The sequence below is a fragment of the Myxocyprinus asiaticus genome, chromosome 12 (genome assembly GCF_019703515.2).
Source record: "Myxocyprinus asiaticus isolate MX2 ecotype Aquarium Trade chromosome 12, UBuf_Myxa_2, whole genome shotgun sequence".
Classification (NCBI taxonomy): domain Eukaryota; kingdom Metazoa; phylum Chordata; class Actinopteri; order Cypriniformes; family Catostomidae; genus Myxocyprinus; species Myxocyprinus asiaticus.
Genome location: NC_059355.1, coordinates 35,215,279 through 35,229,424, shown reverse-complemented (window position 1 = coordinate 35,229,424; position 14,146 = coordinate 35,215,279). Strand labels below are relative to the sequence as shown.

The 14,146-nt window shown below is 39.7% G+C and overlaps 1 protein-coding gene across 1 annotated transcript in view; it reads right to left on the bottom strand.

Moving 5' to 3' along the window:
• LOC127449417 (phospholipid-transporting ATPase VA-like) overlaps nucleotides 1-4,190 on the bottom strand; it is a 93,743-nt gene extending 89,553 nt beyond the window's left edge. Inside the window, exon 1 of the mRNA XM_051712823.1 lies at nucleotides 3,442-4,190. Coding sequence (XP_051568783.1) covers nucleotides 3,442-3,869 — 428 coding nt within the window. The 5' untranslated portion in view covers nucleotides 3,870-4,190. The remainder of the gene's footprint in view (nucleotides 1-3,441) is intronic.
• Between the last annotated feature and the right edge of the window lie 9,956 nt (nucleotides 4,191-14,146).

Here is a 14,146-nt window from a genome sequence, read left to right as displayed (position 1 = left end):
ATAATAATAATAATTTAATACATGGGAAAACAAGCTAAATATCATCTTGACATCGTCAAAGGCATCAGCTATTGGTGATCACACTGACCATCGTTGATCCCCGAGATCATCGTCTGTCGGCACAACCCTAATGTGCATTTCTCTCTGTTAATTAACAAAATGTTCAGACAGTCTTCTTGCTGGTTTTTCCGACACATTCAGAATCATTACCGCTTTTGCCGGTGTCGCAAAAATTTATATTTTAAAGGCTCATTATTACAGTTTAGTATTCCTCTGTAATGAAGAACAGTGTTAGCAATGTTACTTACAACATTCTTTCTTTCTCAAAAAATATTAAGTAATTAAATTAATATCATAAACATGCGACTAGTCGACTAATGGCTTAAAATAACGCCTACTAGTCAACTAGGAAAATCTTTGGTCTGGGGCAGCCCTATTAATTACCTTCATTTAAATAATAGAATATTCGAGTATTAGTTTTTTATTAGCTTAAATATTCGAATACCAAATTACTGATGAATGCCCACCCCTAATTTCCTTCCAAAACAGCTAAATCTGTACATTATTCCAAACTATATATATTCAGTACTGTGCAAAAGTCTTAGGCACTTAAGATGTTTCAGAAAAGCATTTGTCTTAAGATGGTTATTTATATCTTCAGCATTAGTGTGTCAATAGGAAATATAAATGTTAGACTCCCAAACATTACTTTTGCAAATAGAAAAGATTAGAAGAACAGGGAGCCCTACAACAGATGTCATGGCCCCCACAAATCCCACCACTGAACATAGTGTCAGTCTGAGAATACACAGAAGCAATTGAGACAGCCTAAATAGATAGAAGAACCGTGGTGAATTCTCCAAGAAGCTTATCTGCCAACAACCAAGAAAAAAAAACTGTGTCCAGGTGTCTCTAGGAGAATTGGTGGCAAAGGTGGTCACACCAAATATTGATTTAGCTTTTTTATGTTTACTGGACTTTGTATGACATTAAGTGATAAACTATTTATGTCATTATTTTTGAAGACATCCTCATTATGCATTTTATATAATCTTTTTTTTTTTTTTTTTTTTTAAAGAAGAAAATAATAAAACATATCATAAACATAACTTCCATAAATTCTCTGCTGTTTTGAAGTCTGTGTACTGTCAAATATTTAATGGGAGGATCTGTGGGAGAGGCAAATAACTTGTCAGGAGATTTTCAGAAACATCCACATTCTTGTCTCACCTTACACACTTGTACATCTCTGTACAATACAATACTGAAACATTTTGACAAATTATATTGACACATATATTGATAAACAAGTATATAAAGTTACTCCTTTGCTATAGGTCTATTAAATCACACATCAGGCAATGACACTTGCAACAAATGTGTGTAATTAGAGGGCAGTGCCTGGATGCCATGCACACATGGAAAACATTGTGCAAGTATAAAAACACCCTGTCAAACCCAGTGGAGATGTTGGAGAACACTACAGCAGAGCTTAGAGAGGTGTTTGGTTGTCAAACCATATAAATAACATTCAGATTCTTCAAAACACCTCATTCATCAGCTCTTCATTTTCCTTCACGTTTCAAAAGTCAAACAAGGGGCAGAAATAGCTGAAAAAGTCTCCTGTATTAGTCTTCAGTTTATCTGCTAGGATATTCCTATGAGCAGCGCTGGATATAATCCAAGTTTTATGACTTTGCAATCACATAAAGGTCAAATTAGGTTCAGTTTAAGTGACATCATACTTTGAGACCTCGATCAGCTGCCATTCCGTATTGTTTTGTTATCTAAGGGAACATTTTTCATAATAGAGTAATTCACACTAGAAATTCAATCAAGCCCAACCTTGAGAGCAATGTTAGCAGGGCACTAGCTCAGATTGTGGAGTCTGAGAAACACTGTGGCTTTTGACAAGAGTTAACTGTACATAGCTGACAGAGATGCTTTTCATCAGAAATACAGTCTCCAGACTGACTCATGACTCCAGCAAATAAACAAGCAGAAGACGAAGACCTCAAAATGCTGAGAGTCAGACAGATTCTAAACAAGCTAGAATTCGCATGGGCAATGCCTGTTTTACAAGGGAAAGCAAGACAATGGCCTTCATTTCAGTACAAAGCGAAATTCCCTGACAAGGGTTATCTGGTAAAGGTCTGTAGCTTAAGTGGATGGAGGTGAATTATTTGCTCCATCAAGTTCAAACTCTCAGCCCACTGTGTTTATCACCATGGCCTAAACTGAATTTAAACATCACGCGTACAATAATCTTTTACTATAAAAGTGTTCAGCAAGATTATTTGACACACTTACACAACAAAGGCCCAGGGCAATAATTTGGCCTCATATTACCAATGCTGGGAACATAATTTAATCTTTGATCTTCTTTTACAAAAAACCTGAAATTGGGATTCCTCACTAAACCAAGAGAATATGCAAAAAAATGAGCACATTCAAGTCTACAACATAACTTCCATGGAATGAAAACACTATTTTAGGTGATCAGCTACTGTTACATACTCTGCCCACATCTAAACTAAATTAAACAATGTATAAGATAAATAGTTAAACTGACTTGAAAAGGCAAAGCTAATAACAGCATACAAGAGTGATACCGAGGCTTGGAATGCACAAACATCTCAGCCACTTTGCCTTCCTGTCAATGACAGCATTTATTTTCTCTGAGACAAACTTCACAGTTCTTACTTTGCCTACATCAGTACCGTGTCTTTGGCCATCATGTGGTGGGGCATTTTTTATTAATTTCAAAAGTACGCCAAAAAATAAATAAATGCGTTGTACCATTAACACAGCCCAAACTACCTAAGCAAGTATTGTGGTTATGTCTCAAAATTTTGTGAGCTGCTAACATAAACTGCATCATAAGCATGTGCAGCATTATTAAAGGTGCACTAAATATTTATTTTTATTATGTTGAGCTGGTCTGGACAGTCAGTTATGATTCATTTAATTTAATCAGTTAAAGTGTCCAATAACAGGGCAGTTAATGAGATTAGGTGAGTAGTATTCAGCTGGTCATGTGATCCAAACATGGCAGCCCCCATGAGGGTCCCGCTCCATGTAGAATTAAACACCTTTTATAAGATTACTGACATGAATGGAGTCTTCATCTTAAGTGGGTGGTCATGATTTTATACATACGTTTCTAACTTACTATTCATTTCATTTGGAGTCAAACTGTTTTAACGAGGAAAAATGACAGAGTACAACTTTAAGAAGTTACCTAGGCTACATTTGTATGCACTTTTGACATGCGCCTATGATGCTGCCTGCTGAGTAGGTCTCAACCTGGGAGTACTCGTTCAACCAACAGGTAAGCAGGCCTAAGCTGAATACTATGTCTAAGTAGTAAAGTTTTGTCGACAATGAAATGTACAAATGCACATATACTTTATTAGCTTTATTTGGTTTTCACGTGCTTACCTACTGTAAACGAGACAGTCCACATGGTTTATTTCTTTATCCGAACGGTGGCGTCTGTAGTCCTCCCATAAATCCTTGATAGCCGTAACAGACAAAATAAACACCACAGGGGCAAGAGCCAACTCTGGTTGAAAAGCATTGACCACAGGCACAAAATTCAGTAAGGCGATGAAAACAAAATACACGTTGGCAAATCGATGGAACTGCTCGAATAGGTTCTTTGGTAGAAAAGAAAGCAGAGTGTATTTTGTGGTTTTGATCTTATTGTCTGCATAGTGTCTATTGGGGTTATCCCCTCCTTTGGTATGGTCATACAAAATGTTGGCGTGTACAGTCCTTGTTTTGCTCTCCTTTTTGCTTTTCCTTCTTTTATGCTTTTTCACTTTGGCACTTGTGGCTTCTCCAGACTCTCCAATCTCTCGCGCCATACTTCGCCCCAAAACTGGCCAAACTTTTTCTCGAACAAGTAAAGATGGTATCTATGTAATCATGCTTATCCTCGTTGTTGATGTAGGATAGTACAAAAAGTTCTTCTCTCTGTTCTGTCTTTCTCACCCATCGTGGCAACTCTCTCTCTCTCGTTAAAGCATTGAAAAGTTTTACAGCGGCATCTTTCTTCCCCCCTCATTAGATGAAGATGCTTTTAAGGCTGGGCCGAGCGATTATACACGCGCGCTGTTACACATTGAGGATTTGTGGCTCATTCGTATAAACGTGTCCGCTCAAAGTTACTATTTAAAGTGTATCCACATGACTGTAGCTGCGGTGTTCAACGCAGACTGTGTCAAAGAACAAACGAATCACTGGGAGGTACTAAATCAACTTCACCTCTGACGCGCCCAAAGCCCCGCCCATTTACCAATGAAACTGCTTAACTTGAAGTGCCACGCGTTACCATTGAGGAGAAGTGTGTTATCCCTGAAAGGAGTATGCACTAATACAGTTCTTCTTAAAAATGCACTTTATATGGTGTTTCTTCAACGTAGGGCACTTTTAGCAATGTTGACTTTTAGAAAGTAAAGTCTAGTTGAAACATTTTTCGCACTCTATTTTTTTATTTTTTATTTTTTTTTTATCTACTAATAATGTCCAACAGTGTATGTATGTCCCACAACAGTGTAATTTCAACCACATCTCAAATTCTGTATTGTGTTTAATAGAATTCTGTGGTAGAAATGACAGTGATGGTAATTATTTTATTATTTTTAATAATCATTTTTGCAATAAAACGTCTTTGTCTTACAATTACTTCTTTCATAGCTAATATTTTATGTATCCTAAGCAGTAGTGAATTCTCAGGGCCAGCAAAGCCTTCTCTGCTGGGCTAACATGCCAAATAACTAAATATTTTTCATCCTTTCATTCTCAATCACCTTTTTGCCTATGTATTTTTAACAGCTTTCTGCTCTTAATTAATCTACAAACAAATAGAGAAAAACAAAAAATTTATCCAGTCAGAATTTATTCCTTGATGCTTACAAGAAAAGTGTGACAAACTATTTCACAAATCACATGTCCGAAGCCTGAACCCGAAGCAGCGCGTGAGTCTGATCTCCACCCCCTCAGGCCTTCAGAATTTCCACAGAATCCCTCAGCAGTGCAAATGAATGAGCAACTAAAGTCAGACTGTCAGATTCATCAGCCAATCAGATTGATTTATTTGTTCTTGGTGGGTATGATCTTTAGGATATGACTCAGTCGAGGCCTTATAGCTGGCCTTGAGTGACCCAATCACGCTTTAAGTGATGTACGTAATTTGAAAGCAAAGAGCGTGAGATCTTGCTGACCAGTCGGCTGTCACGGCCAAATCACCACTGAGAAAGAGGTCTTTATGGATTTAAAAACAGGAGATGTGCTGCATTGCTTAATTTATTAAACAGGAAGGAGGGCTTATTTTCACTTCAAGCAAACTGGTAAGTGTTTTTTGCATTGTTATAGCAACATCAGGAGTTTTCTAAGTGTAAATTAGGCTGCTGGAGCATTCAGTGTCAGATCAGGTTTTGAAAAGTAGTGCTGCGTTCCATTCAACTCGGAAAGTCGGATTTTCCAACTTCCTACTAGGAAAAGTGCAATGGAATGCATCTTGAAGTCAGAATTACAACTTGTAGACTCATGCAGAAATTCTCAACTCTGATTTCGCCGAGATTCAGGGGCATGATATCACACAAACATGTCGACACTCAGGGAGATATATAAAGTAAGTGATAAACATTCACTTTATTAAGTAATATCGATAAATGAGTTAGTTTCCACATTACATTATATTAAACTTGTTTAACAAACGCCTGCAGAAACAGGTGTATAAAACATTATAACCTCTTTTGATAATTGTACACCTGAAGCACAAATACTAGCGCTGCAGCACTGTTTATCAGTTGGGTTGCTAGGAGACATCTCTAATGAGAGTCAAACCCCTGCTAAGCTAATGGGAGCGTTGCAGTTATATAATACAATTTTTGTTCCTGGGTAGTAAGTGTTATTTCCTAATTGCTTATGCCTCAAATGTATAGAAAATGGCTATTATTCCCCACAAACTTTGCTTTTGTGACCAGGACAGTGATATTTTGAAATTTACCTATTTCCAATGAGAAAATGGGTGAATTTGTGTCTTTTCGTTCACATAAAGTCAGAAAAAAACAACATATGAATCCAAATTAACATGTATTTCTACTAAAGTAATACAAAAGCAAAGGCAAAGATAGCAGGGAAACTTGGTAAAACCACCTTGGGACCCATCAGGAATGCCACCATTTTGAAGCCTCCTATGACCTCCCAGCCGTACTCATCATATTTCAAGGCATCCAGCAAGGTCTTGATGCTGTTGTAATCCTCTTTGAGGTGCACCGAGTGAGCCAGGGGAAGAGATGGGTACTTGTTACCATTATGGAGCAGCACGGCTTTGAGGCTCCTAGATGAGCTGTCAATGAAGAGGCTCCACTCATTCTGGTTAGAGGCGATTCCGATTGCCTCGAACAGACTGGTCACATTGTGGCAGAAGCAGAGCCCATCTTGATGGGTGAAGAAGCTGGAAAAAGGTTGGTGACGCTTCCTCTGATCTGCGATTTGCACACTTTCATCCAACAAGTTCCACTGCTTGAGCCTAGACGTCAAAAGCTTGGCATTGGACTTGGTGAGACCAAGATCTCTAATCAAGTCGTTGAGGTCTTTTTGGTTGGGGTAGTATGGATTTCTCTCCTCAGCTCCACCTCTGAAATTGTCATCTAGATCTACAATGTCATCCTCGGTCTCTGACTTGCTGCTCTCTTCTAAAGATGGCTGCTCTCTCTCCGGAGGAGTGGGTACGGGGAGCTCATGGCAGTGTGGCACCGGGGCGATGGATGAAGGAAGGTCCGGATACATGATAGCAGGTGCATTCTTGCCAGTCCGACATTTGGAAGGGTCCACCATGCAGAAGTAGCAGTTGCTTGAGTGGTCAGTGGTTTCCCGCCAAATTCTTGGGATAGCGAACTTCATGGCTCTCTTTTCCCCTTTGTACCATCCTACAAAAATACATTTATTTCACCCATGACTAAGAGATTCTCGCAACATTTTTCATATATTATATATTTTTTCAATAACATTTAAAATTGTAAAACATTTTAAAATTAAAAACTTTTACAATTTTAAAAATTAACACATTTTATAACATAAAATTCCGAGCAACAACTGTCCATCTTACCTTCCAGATTTTTTTGCAGTGCTCGCAGTAATGAAATGAGGTGCCCAGGGTTTGTCTTGATTTCCGATAGGCATGCCGAAATATGCCATGTAGGCCTCACACATCTTAGCAGATGCTTCCACGGAGTGCTTTTTCACTCTTGTCTTGATAAATTGGCCGCAGACATAGCAAAATGCGTCTGCCTGATGCTTGCAGCCTCTTGATGCCATCTCAGAAAAATGCAGATATGTATCCACTTAGGCAGCTGGTACTAAACTGAACTGGTGGGCTTAAGACCCCTGTATTTATACTACTATTTATATTACTGGAAAGTTCTAGAAAGTTCTAGAAGTTACTCTAAGTTTACTCAGCACTGAATCTATCTGGAATGTTCTGGAAAATAGGTAAATTTCAAAATATTACTGACACGAGACCCAAATATATGACATAAGAACAACAACTGCAGAAATAATCCTCACTTGTTTTGTTAAACAAGCACCATTTAAGCACAAGAAACAACTTTGTTGTGTATTTATCACTTAATGTTGAGAAGAGGCATCCAACTCGCGGTTTACCGCCATTCTTTTAAATCCAGCATTTTGAATGTGATGTCTCCTCAGCTCCCGACGGATTGTGGGATCGCAAAGTGTCTGGGTATTTCTGGCTTACCGCTACATGAATGCTGAGGATTCGGACATACTACTCCATTGGCATACTGTTTTTGGTGTACTATATAGTGGGGAAGTATGGATATTCAGATGCAGCATGGGTTTGGGACAAGGCTAAAACAGTAACATCTGTACATAAAAAGTACACACATTTTTTTTATGAAAGCATGTAAAGAAGTTTCTAATTCAGTTTTGATGTGACCTTCATATAACAGACAGACAAAAAGTTTAAATCTTTTTGTTTTAATAGAAATCAACCCCTTTGGTTGTTTCTTCAACCCAAAGTTGAAGAAACAACCAAAAAACTTGTCTTTCTACAGTTTAGTAAACTCAGCAAAAAAAAGAAACATCCCTTTTTCAGGACACTGTATTTTAAAGATAATTTTGTAAAAATCCAAATAACTTTACAAATCTTTATTTTAAAGGGTTTAAACAATGTTTTCCATGCTTTTTCAATGAACCATAAACAATTAATGAACATGCACCTGTGGAACGGTCGTTAAGACACTAACAGCTTACAGATAGTAGGCAATTAATGTCACAGTTATAAAACCTTAGGACACTAAAGAGACCTTTCTACTGACTCTGAAAAACACCAAAAGAAAGATGCCCAGGTTCCCTGCTCATCTGTGTGAACATGCCTTAAGCATTCTGCATGGAGGCAAGAGGATTGTAGATGTGGCCAGGGCAATAAATTGCAATGTCCGTACTGTGAGACGCCTAAGACAGTGCTACAGGGAGACAGGAAGGACAGCTGATCGTCCTCACAGTGGCAGACCACGTGTAACAACACCTGCACAGGATCGGTACATCTGAATATCACACCTGCGGGACAGGTTGTTGCCATCCTGTACAACTGCCCGAGTTACACCAGGAACACACAATCCCTCCATCAGTGCTCAGACTGTCCGCAATAGGCTGAGAGAGGCTGGACTGTGGGCTTGTAGGCCTGTTGTAAGGCAGGTCCTTACCAGACATCACCGGCAACTACGTCACCTATGGGAACCCACCTTCCCTGGACCAGACAGGACTGGCAAAAAGTGCTCTTCACTGACGAGTCGCGGTTTTGTCTCACCAGGGGTGATGGTCTGACTCGCGTTTATCGTCGAAGGAATGAGCATTACACCGAGGCCTGTACTCTGGAGCAGGATCGATTTGGAGGTGGAGGGTCCGTCATGGTTTGGGTCGGTGTGTCACAGCACCATCGGACTGAGCTTGTTGTCATTGCAGGCAATCTCAATGCTGTGAGTTACAGGGAAGACATCCTCCTCCCTCATGTGGTACCCTTCCTGCAGGCTTATCCTGACATGACCCTCCAGCATGACAATGCCAAAAGCCATACTGCTCATTCTGTGTGTTATTTCCTGCAAGACAGTAATGTCAGTGTTCTGCCATGGCCAACGAAGAGCCCGGATTTCAATCCCATTAAGCACGTCTGGGACCTGTTGGATATAAACGTGAGGGCTAGGGCATTCCCCCAGAAATGTCCGGGAACTTGCAAGTGCCTTGGTGGAAGAGTGGGGTAACATCTCACAGCAAGAACTAGTAAATCTGGTGCAGTCCATGAGGAGGAGTTGCACTGCTGTACTTCATGCAGCTGGTGGCCACACCAGATACTGACTGTTACTTTTGTTCAGGGACACATTATTCCATTTCTGTTAGTCACATGTCTGTAAAACTTGTTCAGTTTATGTCTTAGTTGTTGAATCTTTTTATGTTCATACAAATATTTACATGTTAAGTTTGCTGAAAATAAAAGCAGTTGAAAGTGAGAGGACATTTCTTTTTTTGCTGAGTTTATGATGTTTAACATTATCTCCAGCTTAAAATGCCATTCATCTGGATATATTGTAGTCATCAGTCTAAACCAGACAACTGATTGTGTTTGAAATGTAATACAAAAAAAAAAAAAAAAAACTGTAGACATGTGTGGTATCACGTACATCGATAAGTAAATTATGTGGGTAGATAGCTTTAACTGAAAAGTAAACCCAAATTAAAAAAGACAGATGCAAATTGTTCATATCCTTTGTCTTTCCATCATACTGTATCTGTCAAATACTTTTCAAACAAATAAGTTAATTTACTTTATAAGGAGCTTATTATTAGCAATGTATTTCTATTATTATTATTTTTTTCTCTCAAAGGCATTCGGGCTCAACCCTTAGTAAAGGTTTGTAGTTTTAAAACTTGGATCAGTGTTTAAACTGCTTTAAAGGATCAGTTTAAAGCTTATTTATATTCTGTGACTATTAAACCAAATAGAGAGATTTTATATCTTATTTACTATAGGACATTCTTTAATAGGAGTACAGTAGGTTTACTGAGGGTTGCATCCCCACAAATATTTTGAAGACTATTAAATAGACCACACCAAAAATATGGATATTTCAGTGTAATTTACGCCCTTGTTTTGGTGGTGTTTCATGTGCCATGACACTATTAATAATTTGCTATGTTTATACTCCCTCCACAAATGAGTTGATCAGCTTCGCTGTGACTCAGAAGCTGTCAGGTGTATTTTGTTGATTCATGTCTTTTATTTTGAAAAGTTTAGTTCCTGTTCCCTAGTCATGTGATGTCTTGTTTTCCCTCCATGTTCATGTGTCATGTTTTCATTGGTTTATTGTTTAATTATCTTGTTATCAGTTCTGTTTGTTCATTGGTTTATGTTCTCCCATATCTTGTATTTAAGCCCTCATTTTTTCATTGTCTAGTTGTCAAGTATTGAATGTGAGTATAGATGTTTATGTCAGGCCACGTTTATGTCAAGCCAAGTTTATATCAAGTCAGGTTTATGTTTATGTTTAGTTCACGTGTATAGTTAGGGCATTCACTTTTGTAAATAAACTGCACTTGGGTTCTCATCTTCACGTCATCTTCGTCATTGCCATCATTGTCAGCAGCCAACATCGTTACAGAATACTTGACCGAACCATGAACCCAGCAGTTTGGCTTCTGCACCTACATCAGGGGAATCGTCCCCTATGAGGACTATGCCCTCAAAGTTTTAGATTTGGACTGAATGAGTCCATTTCTTTTTTGATGCTTGGTGGTCGCAGTTCCCTCAGCCTGGCTCAATATATCGACCTCGCCCTATGGTTCATTGGTTCCCCGTTCACTGTGGGGGAGGCGGATGCCGAGCCAGAGTTCCACGCCATGGCCGCCGCCGAGCCAGAGGTCCACGCCATGGCCGCCGCCGAGCCAGAGGTCCACACCATGGCCGCCGCCGAGCCAGGGGTCCACGCCATGGCCGCCGCCGAGCCAGAGTTTCACGTCATGGCCGCCAAGCCAGAGTTTCTAGTCATGGTCGCTGAGCTAGCGCCATCTTTTGCTCCATGCCACGTCACAGCAACGCCTCAGCCTGCTCCATGCCACGTCACAGCAACGCCTCAGCCTGCTCCATGCCACATCACAGCAACGCCTCAGCCTGCTCCATGCCACGTCACAGCGACGCCTCATCCTGCTCCATGCCACGTCACAGCCACACCTGAGCTGTTGGACCTGGAGATGGTTCCCACCCTTATACCCACCCTTCGTTCTCCTGAGCAGGCAAGGGGAACTTTCGGCCCTCCGACCCCGCCTGGACCCTCCGAGCCCTGGACTTTGCCTTGGCCTGTCAGTCCCTCGACATTGCCTCAGCTCTGCGTTCCCTTGGCTCCACTGCGGTCCTTCAGCCTGTCGGCTTTGCCGGGGTCCCTCGTCTCTCTGTTTCCTCCTTGGTCTGTTGGTCACCTGGCTCCACTTTGGCTCTCCGATCCTTTGGCTGTGCCTCGTCCCTCCGATCTGTCAGCTCCACCAGGGACCTTCTTCCCTGCGGCTCCGCCTTGGTCCCCAGTCCCACTGGCTCCGCCTCAGTCTTCCGATCCCCCAGCTCCGCCTTGCTCCTCCGAGCCTCCAGCGCCGTCTTGGTCCTCCCTGCCATCGGCTCCACCCTGGCCCTTGGGAGTCTTCGGCTACTCTCCGGGCACCAAGTTCCATGGCTCCGCCCCTCGAGCCTCTCACGGCTCTGCCTTCCATGGCTCCGCCCCTCGAGCCTCTCATGGCTCCACCCCCCATGGACTTTGCCTTGGTCCCATGCCCCTCGCCCTTTCTCGCCATGCCACGCCCCACACCTCAAGACAACAACCCCCCCCCCCCCCAGCTCCATACAGAACTTTGAATTTATGTCATGTTTTACATGTTTTGTTTATGTGTTGGGGTGTCAGGAGCCACCCCTTAGTGGGGGGGGGGGATATGTCAGGTGTATTTTGTTGATTCATGTCTTTTATTTTGAAAAGTTTAGTTCCTGTTCCATAGTCATGTGATGTCTTGTTTTCCCTCCATGTTCATGTGTCATGTTTTCATTGGTTTATTGTTTAATTATCTTGTTATCAATTCTGTTTGTTCATTGGTTTATGTTCTCCCATGTATTGTATTTAAGCCCTCATGTTTTCATTGTCTAGTTGTCAAGTATTGAATGTGAGTATAGATGTTTATGTCAGGCCACGTTTATGTCAAGCCAAGTTTATATCAAGTCAGGTTTATGTCAAGTTCATGTTTATGTTTGTTTAGTTCACGTGTATAGTTAGGGCATTCACTTTTGTAAATAAACTGCACTTGGGTTCTCATCTTCACGTCATCTTCGTCATTGCCATCATTGTCAGCAGCCAACATCGTTACAGAAGCATGCAGTGAGGTGAAAGCAATTGAGCTGCCTGTGCAGTTTGTTAAACTCCCTGATCTGTTTATTCTTTGTTATCTTTAGGTTGAAAAAGAACATCTGTCTTAAGTATGAATTAAACAAGTTTGTGATAACAGTTTAAGTTGCCAAATACACTGCAAAATATCATTTTCTTAATCAGTTTTTTTGTCTTGTTTTCCAGGGAAAATTGTCTAAACATCCTTATAACAAGATACATTTAAGATACATTAAGATATCTTACTTGTGTAAGATAATAAAACTTGTTTTTAGAAAATAATTAATAACCACATCAACAATTAGTTTTTTTTTTTTTTTTTTTTTTTAAAAGTGTAAACGTCAATTAATTTAGTTAGATTTATGCTTAAAGCAAGAAAAAATCCTATGTGGCAATGGAGTGAGAAAAATACTCTTAATTCAAAATATGTTCATGAAATCATGTCTTAAAGGGATAGTTCACCCCAAAATGAAAAAATTACCATCTTTTATTCACCCTCATGCTGTTCTAATCCAAACTGGTTTTACTTTCTTTCCTAAAAGGAGATGATTCACAGAATCTTAGCCTCAGTCACTACTCGCTTTCATTGCATCTTTTTTCCATACTTTAAAATGGAACAGTGACTGAGTTCCTAAAATCTCCTTTTATGTTCCTCAGATGAAAGAAAGCGATATGGGTTTGAAACAACATGAGGGTGAGGAAATGATGACAGAATTTTAATTTTTGGGTAATGTATCTCCTTATCTTATAGCTTATTTTAATTCTCTAGTAAATATACCTTGTTTTAAGAATGTTGAGAGTTTTACTGGTAAATATATTTTAAGTACCTTTTTCAGTGTATGCTGAGCAGTTTGAGGAATTCACTGAAAAATGCATACCAGACAGAGAATTATAGTAACAGTAAGGGTTACTATAACTGTATCATTTGGGTGAACATATTGTATAGTTGCCATTGCTGTAATTGTGTAAGTAGAGATGAAGTTGGCACAGCTTTATAACAGTAACAAGTGCATGGGCTAATGGTACAAACTCTGCGCCATGAACAGGAAGAACTGGTTCAAATTTCATTCAGAACATTTCTTCTCTCTCTCGCTCTCTCTCTTGCTGTTATGCCCTTGAACAAGGAACAAAGAAAGTTTTCCTCTGACATATGTCTGTGGCATATGCCAGCTGTTGGATAAAGAGCTTGTTATCTATACAATTAAGAGATAAACCAATACAATAAGAATAAGATATTCAATTTTTAAAAAATAAAAAAAATAATTATGGATCAGGTGGGGGGAAAAAACGTTTTTTTTTTTTTTATTTTATTTTTTTTTAATGACTGTTCCAGATACATTTGTGTCCTTTTACTCTCTTTTTTTCCCTTAAAGGTAGCTTTGTTCTTTGAAAATGCTGAGCATGTCTCATTTTTTCACTCTCTCTTCTCTCTAATACCAGCTGGTGTAAATGAAGAATATATTTCTGCGGGAATTGTACTCCATAGTGATTTATGTGTCTGCAAGCCCACAAAGTCACAGATTTTAGACTTCTATTTATCTTAAGGGCATTTCAGTGTACTATGGTTTGCCTTTTTAAATTCAGCTCAGGGTGTTTTATATACTCTTTTGGGTGTGAAAAAAATGCATTTGATATTGAATAACTCTGAAACATATTTCTTGTTATAAATATAAAGCTGGCTGGCATCAGATCTTTTTTTA